This window comes from Wyeomyia smithii, chromosome 2 (genome assembly GCF_029784165.1).
Source record: "Wyeomyia smithii strain HCP4-BCI-WySm-NY-G18 chromosome 2, ASM2978416v1, whole genome shotgun sequence".
NCBI classification, from domain to species: Eukaryota; Metazoa; Arthropoda; class Insecta; order Diptera; family Culicidae; genus Wyeomyia; species Wyeomyia smithii.
The window spans coordinates 73371129-73394241 of NC_073695.1; the positions used below are offsets into that span (position 1 = coordinate 73371129).

At 37.1% G+C, this 23113-nt stretch overlaps 1 protein-coding gene across 1 annotated transcript; it reads left to right on the forward strand.

Moving 5' to 3' along the window:
* Window positions 1–6341: 6341 nt before the first annotated feature.
* Window positions 6342–7586, forward strand: LOC129723584 (uncharacterized). Its single transcript, XM_055677899.1, has 3 exons — window positions 6342–6437; window positions 6507–6885; window positions 6945–7586. Exons 1-3 carry the CDS (start codon window positions 6435–6437, stop codon window positions 7475–7477), a joined length of 915 nt encoding a protein of 304 aa, XP_055533874.1. The 5' UTR covers window positions 6342–6434; the 3' UTR covers window positions 7478–7586.
* The last annotated feature ends 15527 nt before the right edge of the window (window positions 7587–23113 follow it).

A 23113-nucleotide genomic window follows, 5' to 3' on the forward strand; every position in this document is an offset into this window, starting at 1 on the left:
TCGGGTGATGCAGTTTAATTTTCAATTATAGTCATTTCAATTGTGACCAAAGTACCCTTCAAATGTTGTGCATGATTTACCAGTACAGTAGCTGTTCGCTAACTGGGCGAAGAGCACTTCCCAGTTATTGAAATCGGTTCGCTAACTGGGATGTCATTTCAAACGTAAATAAACATCGAGGGGGATTTCGATGAAAAGCAGATTAGTGCCGCTTGACGACAATTTCATAAAATATTTAAATTTTGGAGTTGATCGCCAGACAGAATGTTCTATTGGTGTTGTTACTGTTTATGTTGCTTTAATATCCTAAACTAAAAAGTTACCGGCGAAACCAACAAGGAGAAGTATCATCCTTTAATGTTCCACATTTACGTGCCCCCCGTTCGTTTTGATCATTGACGTTTGTTGATTTTTTAACTGGGAATCGTCCCAGTTAACGAGCGCCCAGTTAAAAAAAGGCCAGTTAAAGCGTGCCCAGGAGGCGAATAGTTACTGTACACTACACGCAAAATTTCAAGTCTTAGGCTAATGACATACTGAGGCGTCAAATGAAGCGAAGCGTTGAGCGTATTAGAAGCGGAATAAACAGAAGCGTTAGGTGAAGTTTCCTATGACATACTGAAGCGAGCGTCGCCAACGCGTTGTGTTGTCATATTCCTGGATTCCAGCAGCGGTTTCGTTTAAAGGAAATATGAATTCGTCCAATGAAGATTTGTTTGCTTCTTCAAGCAAGGTAAATCACGTTTTTAGTAAACATAGAGATTTTTTTTATGAAGTAAAATAATATGTCTAAAGTCAGTTGCGCTACAGACGTAGTAAAAATATAAGAAATTATTCTAGATTTTAAACCCGCTGACCCCGAGTAACGTTCAACTAGTTTATGATATCTGATAGGCTTTTAACCTGTGAGCACAGCTAGTTACTCAGCGGCTGGCGTTTCGCGACTAAAGAAGTTCAGTATGTTAGGCATGCAAAACCAATCAAAAATACCTGAAATTTTTTTCCGATATTTTCTATATTTAAGACCAAAATAAGGCGAATATAAAGCACCTGGCGATGAAAGATTTTGTCTGAACAAGGTATTACGCGCGTCAAAACACTACTCGCCTCTACCGACGCGTCGTTGCCGCTTGAGTATGGCCGGTTTGACGTTTCATATAGACGTTCGAAGAAGTAGCTAGGACGCTTTTGCGACGCTTCTTGCTTCGCTTCATTTGACGCCTCAGTATGTCAATATCCTTACGCAGCCACTGTGTCCTCTCAGTCCACACATTTTCTGCGTTGTAAACGCACAAAAAATGTGGGGAAAGCATAACGCATCAACAGCACAAGGAATGCATAGACATGATTCGAATCCAAATGTGTATCATTACTACACGGCAAGCGCCGTTATTCACGTCCACTTCAACCAGAGTCTCAGGCCTCTGCCAGGCTGAATGTCAACGCAAGCGATCGGGCGAGATTCTTGCCGTAGGCTAATGAACAGCCGTAAGTAGAGCTGTTCATTAACCTACGGCAAAAATCTCGTCCGATCACTCTGCTGGCGTTCAGAATGGCAGAGGCCACACTGCTGAGCAAAGCGACGCACTTGCTTGAAGAGAGCAGCAAATCGTGCTGAAATATTTCTCCAGAGAGATAGCAAACTGGTGTAATCTTTTTCACACGAAAGGACAATACGCTCAAATACAACAGAGATCACTGCAGAACGTGCTTTTACTGTGATAGAAACACATACCCAGGTAGAAAAGTAGACAACGGTGTTTATTATGCATCTCGAAACTGAAAAAATAAAATAATCCAGCCGCACGTCACGTATGTTTGCTCTTAGAATTACATCGAATTGATCTCAGCAGTGTACTCCGCGCGGCGTTCTGCTATGTATTCTCTCTAGAGTGATTCACCACGCTTCTCTCGCTTAGCTGTGGTTTAAGCAGGGTTGCCACAATTATATCTGTATTTTTTATTCATATGGGGGAGGGGGGGGGGGTTTAGCTGGAGCACACTAACTGACTAGTGACACTAACAGTCTCTCCCGAGCCGAGACTCGAACCTACGACGACTGGCTTGTTAGGCCAGCATCGTACCTCGACACCAGCTGGGAGAGTGTGACATCACATTTAAACTTAAAAAATAATTGATACTGAATTTCTTTATTCCACGGGGGTAGTGCCAACTTTCGGGTGGAATAAAAAAACGATCTCGATCTACGATCTAAAGCCTTGCGTTGGTGTGCGTGAGACCATGTGCGATGTAAATATAAATAAGGCAATCCACGAGACAGTTGCGATCAGCTGATTTCAGTCTGTTTTCAACTTATGACAGCTTTACGTATGCGGATGCAACCCGGATCCAGAAGCGTGGTAAACAAATGTTATCCGATCGGTAACTCTTGTATTGCGGGTGCCAATCCTAAATACAACAATAACAAATCATTTTTGATATTATTGCCGACATTAAAAGATTTCTGTTTTTTGTCGTGTTTTGGTTTTTTCGCACAATCCTCTTTTTTTTCGTTTTTCTGAAATTCTGGTGTATTTGGAAAATTTTCTTTTCTGCCAAATGGAAGCACCATTAACCTCCAGGAATATGATATGGTTCTGGATAAATTTGGCAGCATCGCATGGCATGGTGAAGGTAGTGTGCTGCTCCGTCGAGTAAGCGTTTGTCTATGCTGACCAAACGTACAATTAGCAACCGTCCTGTCTTTTTGCCGTTTTGTACTTACTCGTTGAAATTTTTTCTGATAAAGCTTCAGCAATAGAGTTCATGACAGTTGCAAACCGTTGGGTTCAAATATTTTACGAAAAGGAAAATATGTTTTTCTTGCTCTATTGAGTACATGTCGTGCTTTGCTGGTAGTACCGTGTCTAGTAAAGGGCATTTTCAATCGTCAACGGTATGTGAGCTGATTGAATTTCGTGATTGCAAGTTGAGACCGTAAGAGCCATGATAATTGTTAGACAAGATTCCGATCTTTCTGATGACAATTTATATGACCATTAACATTACGTTCTACTGCGTAAAATTTTATTACCGGTTAAGTATTTTTGTACAGAACAAGGCAATGAATAATTTTTTGTATGTGTCGCTTTGGTTAGTAATAATTTGCAAAAATTGATTTTCCCAAGTGTCCCGTTTTTTCGTACCTATTTGTCCCTAGAAAATCTGGTCAGCCTTTTTTTTTTGTCTCGCCACCCGACTCCTGCTTGTTCTCGATGGCTTACTGAAAATTCTGATTAAAGTACTTTCGAACTTGGAATCGGAATCGGAATCCAAATCTAAATCCGATTCCATTAATTCCATAACAAATACCTTTGCTGCAGCAATTATTTCTTCTCTGCGTTCCAGGATTTCACTGCACAGACGACAAATCACATTTTTCTTTTGTTTTCAGCATCACCCGCGTGGTTTGACCGTTTTGACAGATACGATGTAATAGTATTGGTGAATACTCGCAAAATACTCGCAAAACTGACAAAAATCACAGTGCGAACCTGTCTGTTTTGCAGGCGCTTCCAGGTCAAAACTGGGTCAATGTCGAGCGAATAAAGAAGAGTTTTGACAGCAGTTAGTGCGCTTCCAGGTCAAAACGAGGTGAGCTGGTGGAATAAAGAAATTCGCTATAAGAAGACACATACCTATACCACAGAGTTCAACTCAGAATTATTTATGATGCTTGCATCATTCATTCATTATGGTTCTACGATCGCTTTTTTGTTTAGGATTTGCTTAAGAAAAAAAAGCATAATGTTCGTTCGTTCTAATTTAGAAAAAAAAGCATTTTTTAGAAATTGCTTAATTTTCAGTCAATTATAACCAAAGAAAGGGGAGGGGATATAAAAACGTGACTTAATTGAGTGGGGGGGGGGGGGTCAAGGAAGTTGTGACCAGTGCTGATAAAAGTCATTTTCCCCAGCAAAATTCTTCGAAAATTACAGCCAATCATTTTCAATTTTCACTTCCAATGATCGCAGCACTCTTTCAGATACACTAGATTTTCGTCCTAGTAACGTGCTGTTATACTCAGATGAAATAGATCGCGCGCATCGTTCATGGTCACGGAATAAAATTTGACGACAAATCCAACCAAATGATCTTCACTTCAAAGCGAAAAAGAAAAACAAACAGTCTACTCAACCAAAATAAACCTCACCGAAACACTTTTTCATTGACACTGACCGATGCCTTGACAATCTTCGTTAACTGATAAACTGATTTTGTTGTCTTGCTTTCATCGCATGAAATATAATGAGGTGTTTTGACAGTTCATTTCCATGCAAAAAGCGGGAAGGGAGAACTCTGAAAAGATTGTAAAAAAATAACGTTTGTGGATGCCTTTTTTCACTTTCACTCAAGATTGTCAACAAATATCAACCCTGGTTGTGACAGTTTGTGACAAGGGGGAGGGGGGAGTGAATTTTTTCCAAATTTTGCGTGTCATCATTAATGGATTGTTCCTGGAAATTAAAGCTACATATGGCCATTCGTCTGGTCGCGGCAAAGTTTATCAGCCTTAGGCCGGTTTCGTTGGTTGACGAGTGGAAATTATGCCTTCCAATTACCGAACGGAAGAATTCCTCCCTTCCAACCCGCGTATTCGCATCTCCGGTGACGGCTCTTATGTCGTGTTTTGGGCACTTACCATAGATTCATTCAAGCTTTTCAAAGACCTCATCTTTGACGTTAACGGACTTGTCGTTTGTCAGTGTGTAGGTGTTGATCAAATTGTAGTTGAAGAATTTGTTCTTAAACCTTAACATGCATATATGGTTGTCTACGAGTCTCCACCGAATGACTTCTGTTCTTTGATTTCCCAGTACTACGAAACCGACGCCCCGCTCCGCTGCTCCACCACCACTGCAGTAGATGTCGTACTTGAAAAAGATGTGTGCAATAGGATCTGCTGCACGGAGTTGCCTTTCTCTTGAATTTGGTCATCGAATCTCCTAAATCGTGGCGACGGTTCATTTAGAAATCGAATGTTCCAAGTACTCAGTTTTCAATCATTTACCATTCTACGTTTCCTTGTTCGTAGCTTGGGTCTTTGCCGATTGATTTTGTTAAAAAAAATTGATCCGTTCCATATTAATTTCGTTGTTCGTGGTTAGGAGAGGTTTCGGTTTGCTACATAGCCAGGGTCGCGATACCTTCATCCTGCTGATGGGGCTGCCATCTTAGATGTAGCTAGCAGGATACAACATTTAATGATTCAGCCGTCCGCTCTGGGTCGGACGCTGTTGTACGCCGCCCCTAACATGGGGACACAGCCATGTACGACCCCTTTTAGAGTCAGCATACAACTATAGATTCCACCGGGGGTTGCAGAAGAAAAGTAACGCTTCTTGCAAATAACGATAATTTGGGGCAAAAAAAAATTTCAAAAAACTCAAAGTATTGATTAATAGTCAAAACTTAGTTGTGCACCTAATCCCGAACGACAGATTCCATGCTACATTCAATGAGCGTATTTTTTTAACGAAAGTTTTCACATGTATTTAGATTAAAAAACTAAGTATTTTTCACAGATGGAGGGATGTTTTTTAAGAATCAAGGGTAATTTTATAAAAGAGCGTATGCATTATAACAGAGGTTCTATTCAAACTTCTTGCTCAGAAACCTTTGGTTGAATAAATAAAGACTAAATTCTAGTTTGCATTAAAAATGAGTTAAAGTTATAGAAAAAAAGAAGTTCAAGATGGAAAAATGAGACATTTTTTTTCTGGAAGGTAAAGTTTAAATTTTTTTTATGATTTCAACATTTTTCCAAACTTTTGGCCTTCTAATGATTTCTTATAATTCAGATAGCCATTTTAAATCAGAAATATGATCAACTTCCCAAATGCATGCTTTCTCAAGTTATTTTAAATTTTAGTTTGGAAAATTGAATAATAATAAAAAGAGTTGAATTTTTTCTTAACACTTTTCTCTTTTCATACTTGACATTATTTTAAAACTTTTAATAAAAAGTTAAGAAAGAAAAAATGTAAGACAAACTTTACTTACTGTAACTTACTTACTGTTACTTACTGTAACTCAAATCATAAAACTCTTAGCATCAAGCCTTCTTAATCCATTTTCGAGATATTTCGAAATGAAATTAAGAATATTTGAGCTTTTTATGAAAATATGCCTTATACGTAGATTATTCGTGGTTCTCCAGCAGAATTATTCAAATATATGATTAATATAACACAGTTCATTTCGGCAGCAAAAAAACTGGATGAATAATTTAGAAGCTATACTTTTTGTCAAAACACTGCAGATTATACCACCGTTGTTCATCAGTTAAATGGAAGTTGATTGATAATTTGTGGCTACTTTCTCTCATCTGTAGTAAAACAGAAAACACATATTGAAGGCGTTCATTTTCAGTTTGAAGAAAACTTTTGCAGGGAGGCAACGTTAACTTACTGCAGATGAACTAGAAGTTTACAATGGTGAGAATAATTGTACATCACAAAACTAAACATCATTCAGTGCTAATGACAATTTATTACTTCTTGCAGATTCCTTTATTTCGTCTGATTTATCTTCTGCTTGCGGTTCACATACACTTCTGCATGTCCGTTGCCTATGATGAGCACCAGTGGGATGAAATGGACTCCCAAGAAGTGGATGAAGCCTTAATGAAAATTCACTTCAGCTTAATGACCGAATCTCGTCACATTCCTGAAGTGAAAAATCAGCTCGATGCAGACACCAGTGCCAGTATGGATCGAGAGGAATTTGAACTGTTGGTTAAAAAAATCAACGATGAGGTAACGACACTCAAGAGCCAAGCGCTGATTTTGTCCAGAGCGTATCAAGCGCTGCATGCCAAGTATAAAAAGCAAGCGAAGCAACTAGCGGAATGTTCTTCACAGAATAGCCCGATTGCGTACGGTGGTAAGTTATTTACCTAATATTAACAAATAATAAATAACTAATTCTCATGTTACATGCAGGATCAAATCAAGCAAATGTTCCCCAGCCTGTATATAATAACATTCCAACCAGTGTAACAAAACCTCGACCACCAACAGTCCACCCGACCACTCACGGTCATAAACCGGAAGCTTGCAATTGCAGCTGTCAAAATACTCGCCCAGTATCTCATGAGTACAACACAGTAGGAAACACCTTCAATTATTACATTTACGGTGGAAGACCCAGCTTTGGGGATCAGCAGCAACCATTTTCACATCATTCCTACCCAGCTCAACAGAACGGTTTCGCGGGGCCGAGCTACCAATCTAATCGACCTAATTGGGGAAATCCAAACGACCCGGATGATCCGGACGCTTCTTCCGATGATCTGCGGAGGAGGCAAAAGCGTCCACTCGAAACGCTGCAAGATCTGCGGCATCACTTGGATCCGAAAATCGAACGATGGAAGAAAAAGTTCTTCGATCGATACGAGTTGCGGAAGCTGGAGAAGCTGTACAGCCCAGACGAGGTGCGCTCCTTGTTCAATCAGTGGCAACAGGCTCGAATATAGTTTCAAATCTTAGCTTCCATGCAATAAATACGTGGCTTGACTTACATTAGTTTGTAGTAAATTATATTAATAAAGTACAAATTGATCGTGTACCTTATCCTCGGAATCCTTGGAATTGCTTTTCATTTAGAATGCACACTTTTGGCCCTTCAAATAAAGATAACGTTCGTAAATGAAATGGAAATACCAGAAAAAAACATTGACAAAAAATATTTAAATGATAGCAATGCAGTAGGGGAAGGGGTGATATAATGGACACCCTAAGCCATTTCCCAATTTCCTCCACAGTTGAACACTACAACTATGAGTCGATAGCGCACATCAACTGAGCCACTAATGGTTGATACAAAAAATAAGAAGAAGTACTCAAATATAGTATTTTTCGTAGTTTTTATGAGCATTTTCGAAAGCAGTTTTTTTGGGGGTTAAATGGACACGTGTGGGTAAAATGAACATAGGGAGGTGGTAATATGAACACCTTGGGCGTGAACATTAACTATCCCTTTACAGATAGTAAAATGTTGTTCCATCCCAAGTAACAAAACTGGTTTTATGAAAGTTTTGTAGCGCTTTTTTGGCTGTATTAACCGCTAAAAAACTTTGATAAAACCAATATTGTTACTAGGGATAGCACGTGACACACTTATGCATTCACCAGCAGTTCAATTTTCACCGTTTGTCGTAAAATTAATAACAATATATGACCTTGTTCGCAAGAAACTGAAAAATGGCGGAAGCTTTTTTACGGATTTCCGCATTCAACGGTACGTTTAGCCGCGGTCATCTGTTCATCGGTCCGAGTTTACCTTTGCGTTTTACTGATATAAACACGAAGCATCTAGTTTTTTTAATGGAAATTAACACAATTTTTTCACCATCACCATGGGCTGTCCATTTTACCCGCACATACACATTATTGAAAATACCTATATATATCGAGAAAATCATTTAAACAATTACTAACCTTTGATGATTTCTGCTGGTTAGTAGTCTGAGTAGAGATATTTGCAGAAAAATTGTTATAAAATACTGCTTTACACTAGAAAAAAACCTTGTTTTCTGTAGGCCAAAAATAACACGTGTTTTTTGTTTTTGTTTATTATTTTGGTTGTTTTACTGTTTCATGTCGCATACTTTGTCTCAAATAGCTTCTAGTGCCTCTAAGATAAGGTGCCAAAGAAGTTTTTACTACTTTTCAACGTTGAAGTCGAGATTTTGACGGGTGTCCGTTTTACCACCCCTGTTCATTTTACCCACAATTCCCCTACATTGATTTGGATTCTGCTCAAACTTTTGTTTTTGTTTTGGCTCTGTTGGAAACCTTTGTCTTCAATATTCTTAGCTTGTTCTTATATTATAGATGACAAAATAAATATATAAATGGATCTCTATTCCCCTATCATGTCAGACTTATGTTCAAGTAAACACGTATGTATTAAAAAAATGAACTAATTTCGTATATCGATGGAAAAACTATAAATAATATTTCAATGGATCACATTTTTCCTAAATCCTTTGATTATTGAACCTTCTCAAGAAAAAAAGAGGATATGTATTTTATTTATTTATTTATTTATTTATTTATTTATTTATTTATTTATTTATTTATTTATTTATATATTTGTTTATTTATTTATTTATTTATTTATTTATTTATTTATTTATTTATTTATTTACAACTTGAGGTTATCACGAAAATTTGGTAAAAAGTTATGAATGAAGAACACAATACTAACAACAAGAGATAACGTTGCGAATTTGGAGGACTCACAATTTGCTTTCTAAATCTCATGATAGCTTTCTCTGTGTAACATTTCATTGTCAGGTCAAATTTGTGAAATCATGTACATTATTATTCCAATTAAATGCATCGAACGTCCCCAAAATGCCAGTCATCATATTTTTTTTCTTACTTAGCACAGTTTACCACTCTCACAAAGTATATGTTCCATTTAGCTCGACTCGAAAGTTTTTTTTTTGAATTATGGTGTGACATTTTTTGTTGTTGGTTACTTTATTGTGGCCGTACTCGAGCGCTTCCGTTGAAAGGTTTTTCGGTTTCAACTACACAATAACTTTTAATTGAAGCGATGTACCGCAATGTAGAACAGAATGAGTCCAATAGGGCACGTTCAGTCACACACCGCATTTCGTCGCCGGTCAATGGTCATAGTGTGGTAAAGGAAGGCACCTTTCGCGAAATACCGTTACAAGCTCCTTTCTCTTTGAAACATCCCAAAAATATGAAAAAGGAATCTTGCACCATTCACTCGATTATGTTAATTACTATTATTTCATTATTAAATATCATTATGTTGAGTTATTTTTCTGTTTTATACGCTAATTTCACGCTTGAAACGAGTACCTAAACAGTACGATTGGAAAGGATTTTTTTTTATTTGTCAAATTTGTCAAAGAGTTAAAGCACGTTGACATTTACAAATGTATTGTCAAAAATTTTGGTCTGAAGCTAAGTGTTAACAATAAAACTGCAAAAATATATGCGAAACTTTCTGAATTACATTCTAATACATTCCAGTGTCAGTTTAAGTTTCGGAAATTTTATGCAAAATTATTCCAATTCAATACCTCGAATGTCCCAAAAATGTCAGTTATCATTTTTCACTTGGTTTGTTTTTGAAAGTATCAGTTTCTTTTGGGACGTGATTAATTTGACACAGTTTGCCACTTTCACAAGTCATACTGTTTGTGTACTTCATTTTTGCTATACTCGATCACTTCCGTTGCAATGTTTTCCAACTTTTGATTGAAACGTTGTACCGCAATATATCGTAGTGCGGTAAAAAAAATATACCTTTCACGAAATACCGTTACAAACTCCTTTCACCTTGAAGCATCCCACGAATATGGAAAAGGAGCCTCGTACCATCCTGGCTAACGGTCACGGATTCCTTTCTTCAGGAAATTTACCAGGTGCTGCTGTACAAGCAATTTTAGAATTTTTTGCGCTCCTTTCACAGCTGATGCCATCAGCAGTATTGAGCGGTTATTCGATCTGTGCCAGTGTAACAGTTTGGCTTCAAGTTATCGAATTGTGGGTCTGTGTAGAATCGGTAATGATTAATGCTTGATCCTGTTTCAGCAGATCAAGTTTTTTTGTCTTGCTCTATTTAATTTATTGCAATCTGAGCCGCAAAGAAAAGAGTAGGGAGCAGAAACAACAAGGTTGTTAAGATAATTTGCTTTTTTGCTGCACGTGTTTTGTTTTTAATTGCTATATTCTCATTTCAAATTTCATTCAAGATGGCTTTATACTTTTTCAACCAAAACTGTAACGCTTGCGTTTTAGTAGTGACGTCTGATTGTTGCGAAAAAATAATTTTTCAATAATTTTTTTCGGCGACTAAAAAGATGTATAAAAAGCGGTATGTGTACATACTGATAGTAATGTTCTATGATTTCTAATCTTCACACTAAACAATAAAAAGACGTTCAAATCCCTATAATAATTTTCTCGATTTGTAAAATCCAAAGAATATCTCTGAGAGAAATCAATATTCAAAACTGTAGATATGTCGTGTGAAAATGATAATACTATTGAAAATATTTTACAATTACAAGTTTTTATAGTTGATTCCGCTGAAACTCTGGAAGTAATGATGAGAACTCATTTTCTAGGGTCAACACCCATATCCGGTGAAGAACAGGACTCAGATGAGGCAGGACTTTTATGGTCAACTGAAGTCTATCTTAAAGCCTGTGAAATCTTCACGCCTGGTAGGGTTGAATGGGCATTGAGTTCTTTTCAACCTTACAAATCCACCGGAAAAGATGAAATCTTCCCAGCACTACTCAAACAGGGAAACGAAACTCTTATTCCCCAGTTGACTGAGCTCTTCAGAGCCAGTGTTACCATGAGTTACATACCAACAGCCTGGAGAAAGGTTAGAGTTGTCTTTATTCCTAAAATGGGAAAAAAGGACAAACAACTCCCAAAGCCCATCAGACCCATCAGTCTCTCCTCTGTTCTACTGAAGACAATAGAAAAAATTTTGGACGACTTTATCAAGTCAACGAACTTGGTTAGGTTTCCATTGAGCAAAAACCAATTTGCTGACCATTCAGGTAAATCTACAAAAACAACGCTACAAGCGTTAGTTAACAGAATCGAGAAGTCCTTTCAAGCTAAATAAATAGCTCCCCTGGCTTTTCTCGATATACAAGAAGCATTCGATAATGCATCCTATAGCTCAATGCGTTCTGCAATGGAAGCAAGAGGCCTGGACTGGATAACTGTATTATTGAATGGACAATGATGATGCTAAGAGATCGAGAATTTTTTGCTGATCTTGGAGGCGCGCAGCTAAATATCAGATCTAATAAGGGATGTCCTCAGGGAGGAGTACTTTCACCCTTATCGTGGGCCTTAGCTGTATACGAACTCCTTAAAAAGCTAACAGAACTAGGATATGAGGTAATCAGATACGCAGACGATGTATCCATAATAGTTCGTGGGATGTTCGATGACACGATATCTAATCGGCTACAAACTGCGCTCAAATCTACTTTAAAATGGTGTAGAGAAAAGGGTTTGAATGTTATTCCTTCTAAAACTGTTATTCAAACGTTCAAATTCAGTTTGCAGAAGAAATTAAATAGCTCGGTGTAACTATGGACAAAAAACTAACTTGGAATTCTCATCTAGACAAGACTATCTCTAAGGGTACAAATGCCCTTTGGGTTTGTAGTAGAGCCGAGGGAAAAACATGGGGACTACGACCAAAAACAGTCCATTGGATTTATTCGGTAATTTTTCGTCCGAAGATCACATACGCCTCACTTAGGGGCCATTCACATTCCACGTGGACAGCCTGGAGGGGGGGGGGTCTGTGTAATGTCTACGGTCCACACAAAATTTTCGGAATTTATATGGGCAGTTGTCCACGGAGGGGGAGGTGGGGGGCAAAATTATTAAAAATCTGTCCACGTGGAATGTGGATGGCCCCTTATATGGTGGCCTAAAATTAATGGGGTAACCGCTCAAGCCAAGCTTGGATTGCCTGTATATCAATAACTGGGGCAATCAAAAATACACCATCAGTTGCTTTGGAAGCCCTCCTTTATATGCTACCTTTACACAAATATGTAAAGCAGCAGGCTGTAAAAAGTGCTTTGCTATTTAAACGATATAATAAGATCTTAGATGGTGACCTGGTGGGACAACTAAGGATCCTTAAGGAATTCAGACTGAATTCTGATGTTCAAACTATAGAAGATTGGATGACAACGAAGACAAACTATGACATTCCTTTCGAAGTAGTTAAATCAAGCCCTTATGAATGAGACTCAGGAGGGCCGAGTCTGCGTCCAGGTTCTGTAATGTTTTACACTGATGGATCAAAAATTGGTGAAAATACTGGACTTGGGGTGTTTGGCCCTGGAATCAGTAGAGCTATAGCAATTGGCCACAGTCCAACGGTATTTCAAGCAGAAATTCATGTTATTATTGAATGTGTGAATATTTGTTTAACAAGAAAATACAGATTTGCGAAAATCTGCATATTTTCTGACAGCCAAGCAGCTTCAATGCACTTAAAGCTCTTACATGTAAATCGAGGCTAGTGTGGAAATGCCTTCTTTCTTTAACCCGTAAAGACCCGAGACGGAACTTGTTTTTTGAAAATGCTCGTTCTCAGCACTGGAACGGCCGATTTTGGAAAACTTGGAATTTTATTCAAGGAGAATAGTAGCTCAAAGTTTTGGTAGAGGTGCCACTCCTCTGGACCATTCCCCGTTTTCGTGAGACGCAAATATGTCTGTGTTTTTTCTAATTTTTTCAAAAAGATTAGGCAAACACTGGGAATTTTCATACGTATCAATTGCTCCATGTATCAAATCATGTCAGGTGGATGAAATATGGTATGTAAGAGTGAATTTTGGAGTTTCCAAATTATTTCAGTACAAAATCACAAAACTACGTATTTTTATAAGAATTCAAACAACAAAACCGTTCTTTAAATTTTAAGCTCTACATTTTTGCGGTAAGGTCTCTTAAATCCATACGCGATGAAATATTTATTTTAGCATGCAAAAATTTTGAGAAAAACGAGTTTAAATTCACTAAAGTACGTATTTTCATGGAAACCTGATTTTCTCAGTCTCCCACGGTAGGTTTCAACTAAGCTCTTCAATTTAAAAGCTTTATATTTTCAGAGTAATGTCTTCTGAATCTAAAGATGGTGAAAGATTTTTTCTAGCATGCACAGATGTAAGACAAATGGCCTGTAGGAACGGAGTTATTCTATGCTGGGTGCCCGGCCATTGCGGTATTGGAGGAAATGAAAAAGCTGATTGCCTAGCAAGAGAAGGCACAGCATCAAATTTTAATGGTCCGGAACCATTCTGTGGAGTCCCAGAATGCGCTCTGAGGACTGAATTTAGAACTTGGGAAATGTCCATGATAGAATCAAGCTGGAACGCCACGGATACATCCAGACAAGCTAGAAGATTTATCACACCGAATGCTGTGAAAGCTCGGATCTTACTAAATCAGAAAAAAAAGATTTTCGGGTACTTACAAGTCTGTTGACCAGTCACTGCCCGAGTAGGTATCACCTAAATAAAATTGGAAAAACTAAATCTACAGGATGTCGTTTTTGCCATTTTGAAACCTAAACAGCAGAACATATAGGGGAACTGTTCCATTATTCATCTTAGCCCATATATTCATCTTATACAACATGAAAACAGGAAAAAACGCATTTTTGGGCCACTTTTCAATTTAATCACTAAACAAAATCACTCACTACACTAAGAATACTTTAATCTTTGAAATGTTCACCTTGAGTTTTCAAAAACAAGTTTGAATTAGCAGAAATATATGAGATGAATTTTTACAAATCCCAAATTTCAACTGTATGTATTTTCATCTGTTTTCACTGCGTTGAAGAAAATCAAAAGTTGCCAAATCATTTTCTGTTAATACGAAAAAATCATACTGAAAATGTTGTATTACTCCGACATAATTGATATAAATCGACAGCACCGCAGTGGTTACCTAGGTTACCAATTTTGCACGTAAACAACTATAGCGGATACCTAGGTAACCTACTACGACGGTCTGCGGTTACGTTCATTCATGATAATGTGATTCATTCATGATTAACAGTGTGATGAATATGGGGACGTCGTGAGATGAATAATTGAGCAGTGATTTAAGTTTTGAGATGAGTATGGGAGAGTTGTGAGGAATGGTTTGTTTAACAAAATTCAGGATAAATCTAGCTAAGTTTACTAAATATACAATGCTGGGCGATTCCTACGAAATTTGGCATTGTGATAAACTTCATAAAACGAGTCGACCCTAACTGGGATTGGGTATTTTCTCAACCAGTGTCCATCATACCTAAATTGTGATAGGATAATCGACTAATACCAAATCAAACATGGGTCTTACAACAATAGTCTTTATTGATGGACGCATTTGTGTTTCGGTTCTACAGGGAAGTAAAAAAGGTAGAACTTCCATTTTGACCACATATCTCCTTCCGATTTATTCGCGACGTTGCTTTTCGGGTGACGGCATTTTTCCAAATTCGAAAGACGGACAGCGATATAAATGCAGTGTAAACACCACACTCTGAACAACTTCTACTCAAATTTAGATATGAAACAAGAAGATAAGAAAAAATACACAATAGGTAACTTTCTGCAGTGTTTTTTTCCGTGATGCAGTTTGATGTGGGACACCATTTAGTCCCGATTGTTGTTTATACATGCAGAACTGTGTAATTATTTGATACACGCAAAAATTTTCTTTGTCACTTTAAAAGCAATAACGATAACTTCTTCTTTTGGTGAAAAGTTTGTTACTTAAAAAGCAATAAAAATCTTCTAAAGTCAAGTTCAACAACACATACTTTAATATATTTTGCACATGTTAAGAGAGTACGACTATCTAATAATGGTCGTTACAACCCCATGCAAAATTTTCAGTTGTTACAAAAAAAATAAAAAATTTACATCTCCAGCTAAGGAACACTACATACTGTCACATATATATTTCAAATGTTACTAGTTTCTTTCATCTCAAATTCATCCGGTGTGCGTGTATTAGTTTTTCTGTCGTACGAATACGTAATAAAGCTTCCTATGTCAGATCTCACAAATACAAGTTTAGTCGTGTAACCGTATAAAATCGATTTGTTCTCAACCAAAAAATCGGTTGATGCTCGGTTTCGAAAAAGCTAGCTAGCTCATTGATGTACATGTTGTTACAAACTTTGTTCCAGTGGAAAACAGATGAAATAAAACTAAAAATTGGCTTACAACTTGAATAAATGTTCGAGGTAGCGAGAAATTTTTCGTTACCCACCAGCGTTTTGTTTATTTGTAACCAGCAAAAAACATACATATATTAGTGAAATCGACCACTAATACTAGCATAGATAGAAAGGTCTATAGAGAAAAAATGTGACACAAGCTGCCAGGTTTCGTTTTTTGTCCGTAATACAGTAAGCAAACTTTGTAAGATCATAGCAAGCCAAGAGCACGAATAGACATAAATTTTTGACGTGGTTTTAATTTCACTGGAAAAATTCGAAAATTATGTTCCTTGTGGTACATTTTCTAAATTACCAGTAGTGCAATAGTGTTTTATTGTAACGTGCTTGAGGTGTTGTCATTAAAGTGATTCAGGAATAGAAAAAATGCCATCCCAGATCGATCCTGCTTAATGTCCTTCAAACCTTCAGCGGAATAGTAGAAACAGGCGTTCGTGGTAGTATCAGAGCCCCACTAGCGTTTGGCATTATTTCTGGATCGGAGTCGAGTTGTTTTGGAACAAAAGCCGCAACGGCAAAATTGACAATGGCATCAGTGAAAAATTTAGAAATCAAAAGGGATGGCCACCATCATTTCGTCGCTGTCGCTGCGGGCGTTTAAGTTCAAAACATTTTTGGTTTCGATTTCAGTGGCAGTATGGGTCCGGCAAGGCCGAACGTCGACAAAAATCGGGATCCTGGATGGTGAGTTCGTTCTATGTGATCGTTCACAAGGATTGACTCATGTTAGTGCACGCGAAGTATCAGAGAAATTTTGTTCAAGAAACAGGAGATATAAACAAATTCTTAGTAAATATGGATCTCAGATTTATTTCTTAATTCATATTCCTTTCAGAGAGCGTGTAATGGCGCTATAACCATAAGCTAAAATGTTAGGACTAGAGTTAGTACTCAAGTTCCAACCGTAACAGTTGAAGCGAGTTAAGGCGCTATATCCTTGGTTTCGAAACCCGAACATGAGGGGGAAATACCTATGTTCCATCTCAGGAAATTGGTCAACAAAGGAGTGTACTTTCTTAGCTTTGTCACTCCCAACGAACCATGTTACTTATTACATTGTGTTGCTGGATGGCATGTTTTCATTGTTTGGATTCTTTGATTCCTTTACGATTTCACTTGTTATTATCTTTTATATTCAAGTGCCCATTAAAAATGCTGGGTAAATAAATGAACCATAATCATCAATAATCCTGAGACGGGAAATCTACCTACAGGTGGAGTTGTGCATAATTTTAAAAATTTTCCGTGTAAGGCGTCGTACACAAATTACGTAACGCTAAAAACCTAAATTTCAGGCCCCCTCCCCCTATGTAACGATAAGCAACGTTCGCTATGACCCCTATTCCTAAAATTACGTAACGCTGGACTACCTGCCCCCCTTCCAAATTTGCAACTTTGAGCAAACATCACAGTTACTTAACGGTCTCAACTACCCCCCTCCGCCCTATGTAACAATAAATAACGCGGACTCAACCCCCCTCCCCCCTTCATGCGTTACGTAATTTATGTACGACGCCTAAATGGAATAACTGCGATAAATACAACAGGGATTACAGAGGTAGGAGATGAAGAAGAGTATGAAGACAGATGTCATGTCTTAGGGTGATTTGTTCTTTCATCCTTTATTAAAATAAAAAATTATTCACGGTTGATTTGCAGATCACTTCTTTTAAAATAAATATAACACCGATGAAGAGTTTATTCTAAATTCAGTCATTAATATCAGTTTTAGTGCTTGGTTTTGAGTTATTTGTACATCAGAATTAATTAATCGAAAGAAAATTCAATTTCTAACTGTCATATGCAAAAAAATTTACTCTAGCGTGCAAGGGTACGGAAAATTTTGCAAACCAACTCTTGAAATATTTGAAACAATTCGATCAAAACACTTTTCTTCATTCCTCTCCCGACTAATAAACTCTTGCGCTGTCATTGCATAGTTTACTTCTGGAGCGTTACATCCAAAGTAGTATAAAGCCATACTTCCAATCCCTACGACTAATAAACGAGAACAGGTTTCCGAAATGGACACAAACAACGTCTCCATTGGCGGCAGGCTGACCAGACTGTTCACCTTAGTTGTATTGTTTTGCGCTATATCGTTGTTCCTTTTCATACTACAGGACTCCGTCGAGGTTGCCATAGGTGATAATCAGCCGCGCCCTGATTTAGCAGAAAGAAGCGACCAACAGAGCATCTCCAAATTTATTCAAATACGCGACCTAAAACCGTTAGTTTTCGCAGCACGAAAGCAGCTGATTCGCGATTTCCTGACGAACAATTGATTTGAGTGGATCGTCTTCAGTTGCATCAGTAGCAGTTGACCAGGAAGCAGCAGAAGTATTTTTCGTCAAAATGAATCGTAAAAGTTTTGTGATTTTATGTTTTACTGTGGTAATTGTGTTCACGGTTTCACACGGATTACCGTTGGTCAGCAACGCGAAACTGATTAGACCACCTTCCAATATGATATTCTTCTATGTAAGTCAGATGAACAGACAGCTTGAGCGTCCTTACCTCACCTACTTATCGTTGGAAGTGCAAAAGTTGAAAAGGAAGTTCCAAGAGTACTATAGCTTAGGAACAACGATTGTCAGCAGACTGACGAGAACGTTAACTAAATCAGATGGGTCTAGGGATAGTTTTTGAATGGATGGACATGAATTAAAAACATTTATTACACGATACAATATGAACTTATGATTAAATATCACCAACATCATAATTACTGTGGAATACTTGAATTGAGAAAATATTATTTGTATGACAATTTCTTTGTTGATTTCAATTATGACTTTTCATGCAGTAAAACCAGCGGTTCTCAACCTGGATTATGTAATAATGGAATTTGGTTTTGTTTTTCAACCTTGCTCTTCAAACATGACTTCACTGTTTTTTTGACATGTATTCATTTATTAGAGAGTACCACTAAATTTATTGCAGATTATTTTAGTTGTTTTCACAAATTACTATATGGAAAATAAACGGTGAAAATGTATACAAAAAAAAAATATTGGGGGTACAATTCATTAGGAAAATAACGCCAAAAGGTACGTGAACGAAAAAAGATTGAGATCCGCTGGACTAGACTAACCAACAAAACAATAAGAAAACATTTTTTGGCCAAAATAATAACAATCAAGATTTATTATTCAATCAATTTTCTTACTCCTACAGATTTTTTAGATGCTTCAGTGCTGCATACAGTTGCTCATTTTCCGACTCCATTTCGCTGTAGTTGATGTTCCGATCGGTGCCATCGAAAGTTTTCGGCCTTACATACTCATCGGTTCGTCGCATCAGGTCACTGTGGGAGAATGGCTTCGAGCGGCCGGCCTGCAGGTTCTCGATCATTTCGCGTTGCTCGTCGATTACCTTTTTCGCGTACCACAGGTTGTAGTTTTCGTCTTTTTTCGGGTTCAAATGTTTATCCACCTTAACCCACAGATGCTGCAGGCTCTTTTCTATCGCGTCCGAGTTTTCACTAAGGATCTTCATGTAGTCAGCCATATCGTCGACAATCTTGTGCCAAGAATCATGCAGCGGGGCTTTCTGGTTGCGGTTTTCAGCCGTATTGATTGGACCACTGAAGCCATCGTCGTTCATTCCGGCCAGCTCAGGTGACCGAATGTTACGGTAGAATTCATCGTCAAATGAATTGGCTGTCGCGTAGTTTGTGACAGCACTAGCGAGCAGGCAAAGCAGAAAGCTACGAGGTACCATCTTCGCTTCGGGTCTGGGGAGAAAGCACAACAGTCCTACTGGAGCGGTCGGATATATCAGCTGGAATAAATGCTGTGGTAATGTAGTGGAAGGGATTTATATAAATTTTGGAGCCAGTGTTTTTCGGTGCTTGAGAAAACGTGTACATTCACTTTTGCCATGTATATACGGATTGTCAATTATCCTTTTGGGAAAAAATCGCTCTTTAGGTTGGTGTGAGTAATTGATAGTATTAAAAATCATTCTCTAAATTGTGAAGAGCTTAATTGAAGTAATTTAGTTAATTGTGGAAAGCTAAAAAAAATAATGTGTGTGGTTTACCTTTCCATAACTGAAGCTCACCCAATGAATCTTATTTAAACCACAGATAATAGATATCCAAGCTAGAACTAAAAACTCCAGAAATCAACACTGTTTTTATGAGGTTTGTGTACCTTTTTTTCATATCAGCACTGAAATAAACAAATTTATCGCCAATATAAACTGGGACTAAATAAAATTGTCGATTATGTACAAATTACGACTGCTCAAAATTTCTACGTTAAAAAACGGCAACCATTCTTATTCCAATAATATCGATAAGAGCTGGAAAATTATCGATTTCATCGAAGCATTTACCACTAAGCGTTCTTAACGCCACCATACTTCGTATTGCGACATGCTAAAAAACCGTTGCGTCTCTTTACACATGAAGCAAAATTAGCTTGGATGTCTGTTATCTGTGTTTAAACTAAGCAATGCAACTTCGAAGATCAGAAAAAATCTTGCTCAAGCTGCTACAATAATATCTAAACAAGCCATTATTAAAAACAGAATAATGGTTTACTTTAACTGTCCCGACAGCATAAATTCAAGCATATGACAATAATGATGTTGAGTCAAGTCGTTATAAAAGCTCAGTTGAATTATTTTACAAAAAATATAACACAAGAGAAATGAACGATTAAGAGAAATCTTTTGATCTTTAACATTCTTGTGCTTTAAGCTTAACAGTGGATGTTATTTCTTAATTTCAGCATTCAGTAGCGAAATAGTTAGCCGTGACTGTCCCTGATTGCAATGAAGCTTTGGTGACATTTTACTCACACAGGTTAAATTTTTCATCAATTTTGAGGTTTTTTTTTTCTTAACAGTAAACTCCAAAACAGAGTGTATTGCGAAATTTATTATTTTAATAAAAAATTATAACTTGAAAACTAAAACTGCAATTTGCAAATGAATGGCTTCTAAGTCAGTATTGCAATGACAAAAAATCAGTGTAATTATTATTATCATATCTTAAACCTACCAACTTTGTCAATCATTATGCTTTGTTCATTCTTTTTAATTTTAACGTAAGCCAAGCATATGGCAACAAATTGGTATACAAGTGAAATTCGAACTGAATTATTCCAAAAACGCCCGAATGTCTACCATTTTTTCAAACATGATTGTGTAGAAGCTAATTCTATTTTTTTCAATAAAAATCTAGGACAATAATATTAAATTGCCATAAATTTGTAAATTATTATAATACAATAGTAACACTACTAGTACAGTCACTACTTCAAAAGTTTAGCAACATTTTTGCTGTTTTTAAATATGCTCTAAAAATTTTACACCAATCATCATTCCGGGGTGACTTTGATCACTTCATTGTTTTGATGAATTTGGTGTAACACTTTGCTACTTTCACTAAATTAAACAGCCTTAAACGGCTTAAACGAGTTTATTAATATGAAAAGCAATTTAGGGGCCATTCACATTCTACGTGAACAGTTTATAATGGCGAATGTACAAGATTCGTACGAAATTTTTAGAATATATATGAATTGTTATCCACTGAGAGAGAAGGTGGTCTAAAATCATCAAAAACTAGTCCACGAGGAATATTAATTATGAAATTGGCCAAATTTGCATGTTACGTCACGTCTTGGGTTTTTGTTAAGAAGAAATATGTAATACGCTGTGGAGAATATTGGGACTCAACATTGCCTTTGAGGAAAAACTTGCAAAAATAACAATAAAATGTATTGTTATAATATTTGTTCATTTTAATAACTAATCTGGGAACAAAATAAAAAAACTTTACGTATTGCAACTTGTTGTTTTGAATCTGCTTGAACCGATTGTTTGTATGCAACAAAAATCGCCAAAAATACACTTTATTTTCAATTAATATTTTAGCATGAAAAACACACTTTAAATAGCAGGAAATGCATGAATAGTAGCAATGCGAACATATATCCACGCATTCAGTGAAGATTACGACAAGTCCCAAGCACTACGAGTGCTTTTTTACCACATTTTCAAAAAAGAGGTACAGTGATCAAAGTCACCCCGGTGATCAAAGTCACCCCAGTTTACGGTACCCAATTACGGAGAAAATAAACTAGAGAATGTCTGGAACTATAATAAAGTAATGCAGATGGTAACGTTATGATAACGAAAAATGTGAAAGTACAGATATACTTGATCGTAATTAAAAAATTAAATTGAATTATTTTTAGACTGGTATTTCCCTCATCGCAAGTCAGAAGGGAATGTACGTTTACAGCAAGAACGAAACTTTTTCTTCCTTTCTCACGTATTACGCTTTTTGCCGAATGTACTTTTCCACACGAGGCTTGTGAACATAAACTTAAACACAGCCACGGGAGGTACCAGTTTGCAAACCATAATCAGCGACTTAAGACAAAGTAAAACACCACCATTATCACTCAATAAGTGTGCCAATATACACGAAAAGAGAGGGGTCTCTGCAATTATGAAGATGATTGAGGTGGTTGAGCTACCAAATCTGAAGCCATCGGAAACCTGATAGCATCGAGCGGTGCGAAAGCTTTTGGCCTGCAGAATCTTCTGATACGCGTAAACTTTCACCGGAAAAGTCGCTCTTCCACAATGATATTCTGCAATAAGTATTGTCTAAAGAGACAGGTTAATGGCAGTACCTGAGGTGTCCTGTGTGGCTTTGGGTACGAAGTAAAAACCTACAACGTAGACCTGTGAAGTCAGATCTGGTGCGATAGGAACCTTTCACTTCATATTAGGGAGCAAAAATGTCAGAACGTGAAGACGATCGGGCGACTTGAAAGAAACCTGCTGACCTCGTTTTCCTTAGTAGGTAGTCGGTTGTGATAAAGATAACTTGAACAAATTCATGCCATTCAAATTTCCTGGAAATTGATTGAGCATGTTTGTAATATATAAATAATACTAGAAATAACCTTGGTTTGTTAAACGAGTCATAAATAAGCTTAATTTCATATAAACCATTCAAAATCTAGTGTAAAGTGGAATAGCAAATGAAACAACGGTTATTTTCGCCGTATAATTGAAAATATGGGAGCTCTCAATATCCTGATACATTTAGTCACAGAAATTAAAAGCAATTTGGTTATGGCATTTACAATTGGACAAGATAATTAGTGAGCAATTGAGTGTAAGGCCTGCTATCGGGTTCAGTTTGATGCTTCATTAAACTGAAGAGGGATGAACTTGCGTTTCATCGCAAGTATAATTTCTTAATTGCATAAGTACGTATAAATGAAAGCTTTGATTACCTTTTATTTGCAACAGGTTATGCAAAAAGTCACATCATAAAAACAGCTCCGAAATCAATTTACCA

Coding starts and splice junctions, on each gene's coding strand:
- LOC129723584 (XM_055677899.1), top strand. Junction 6,886..6,944: donor TAGCCCGATTGCGTACGGTG/GTAAGTTATTTA, acceptor TGTTACATGCAG/GATCAAATCAAGCAAATGTT.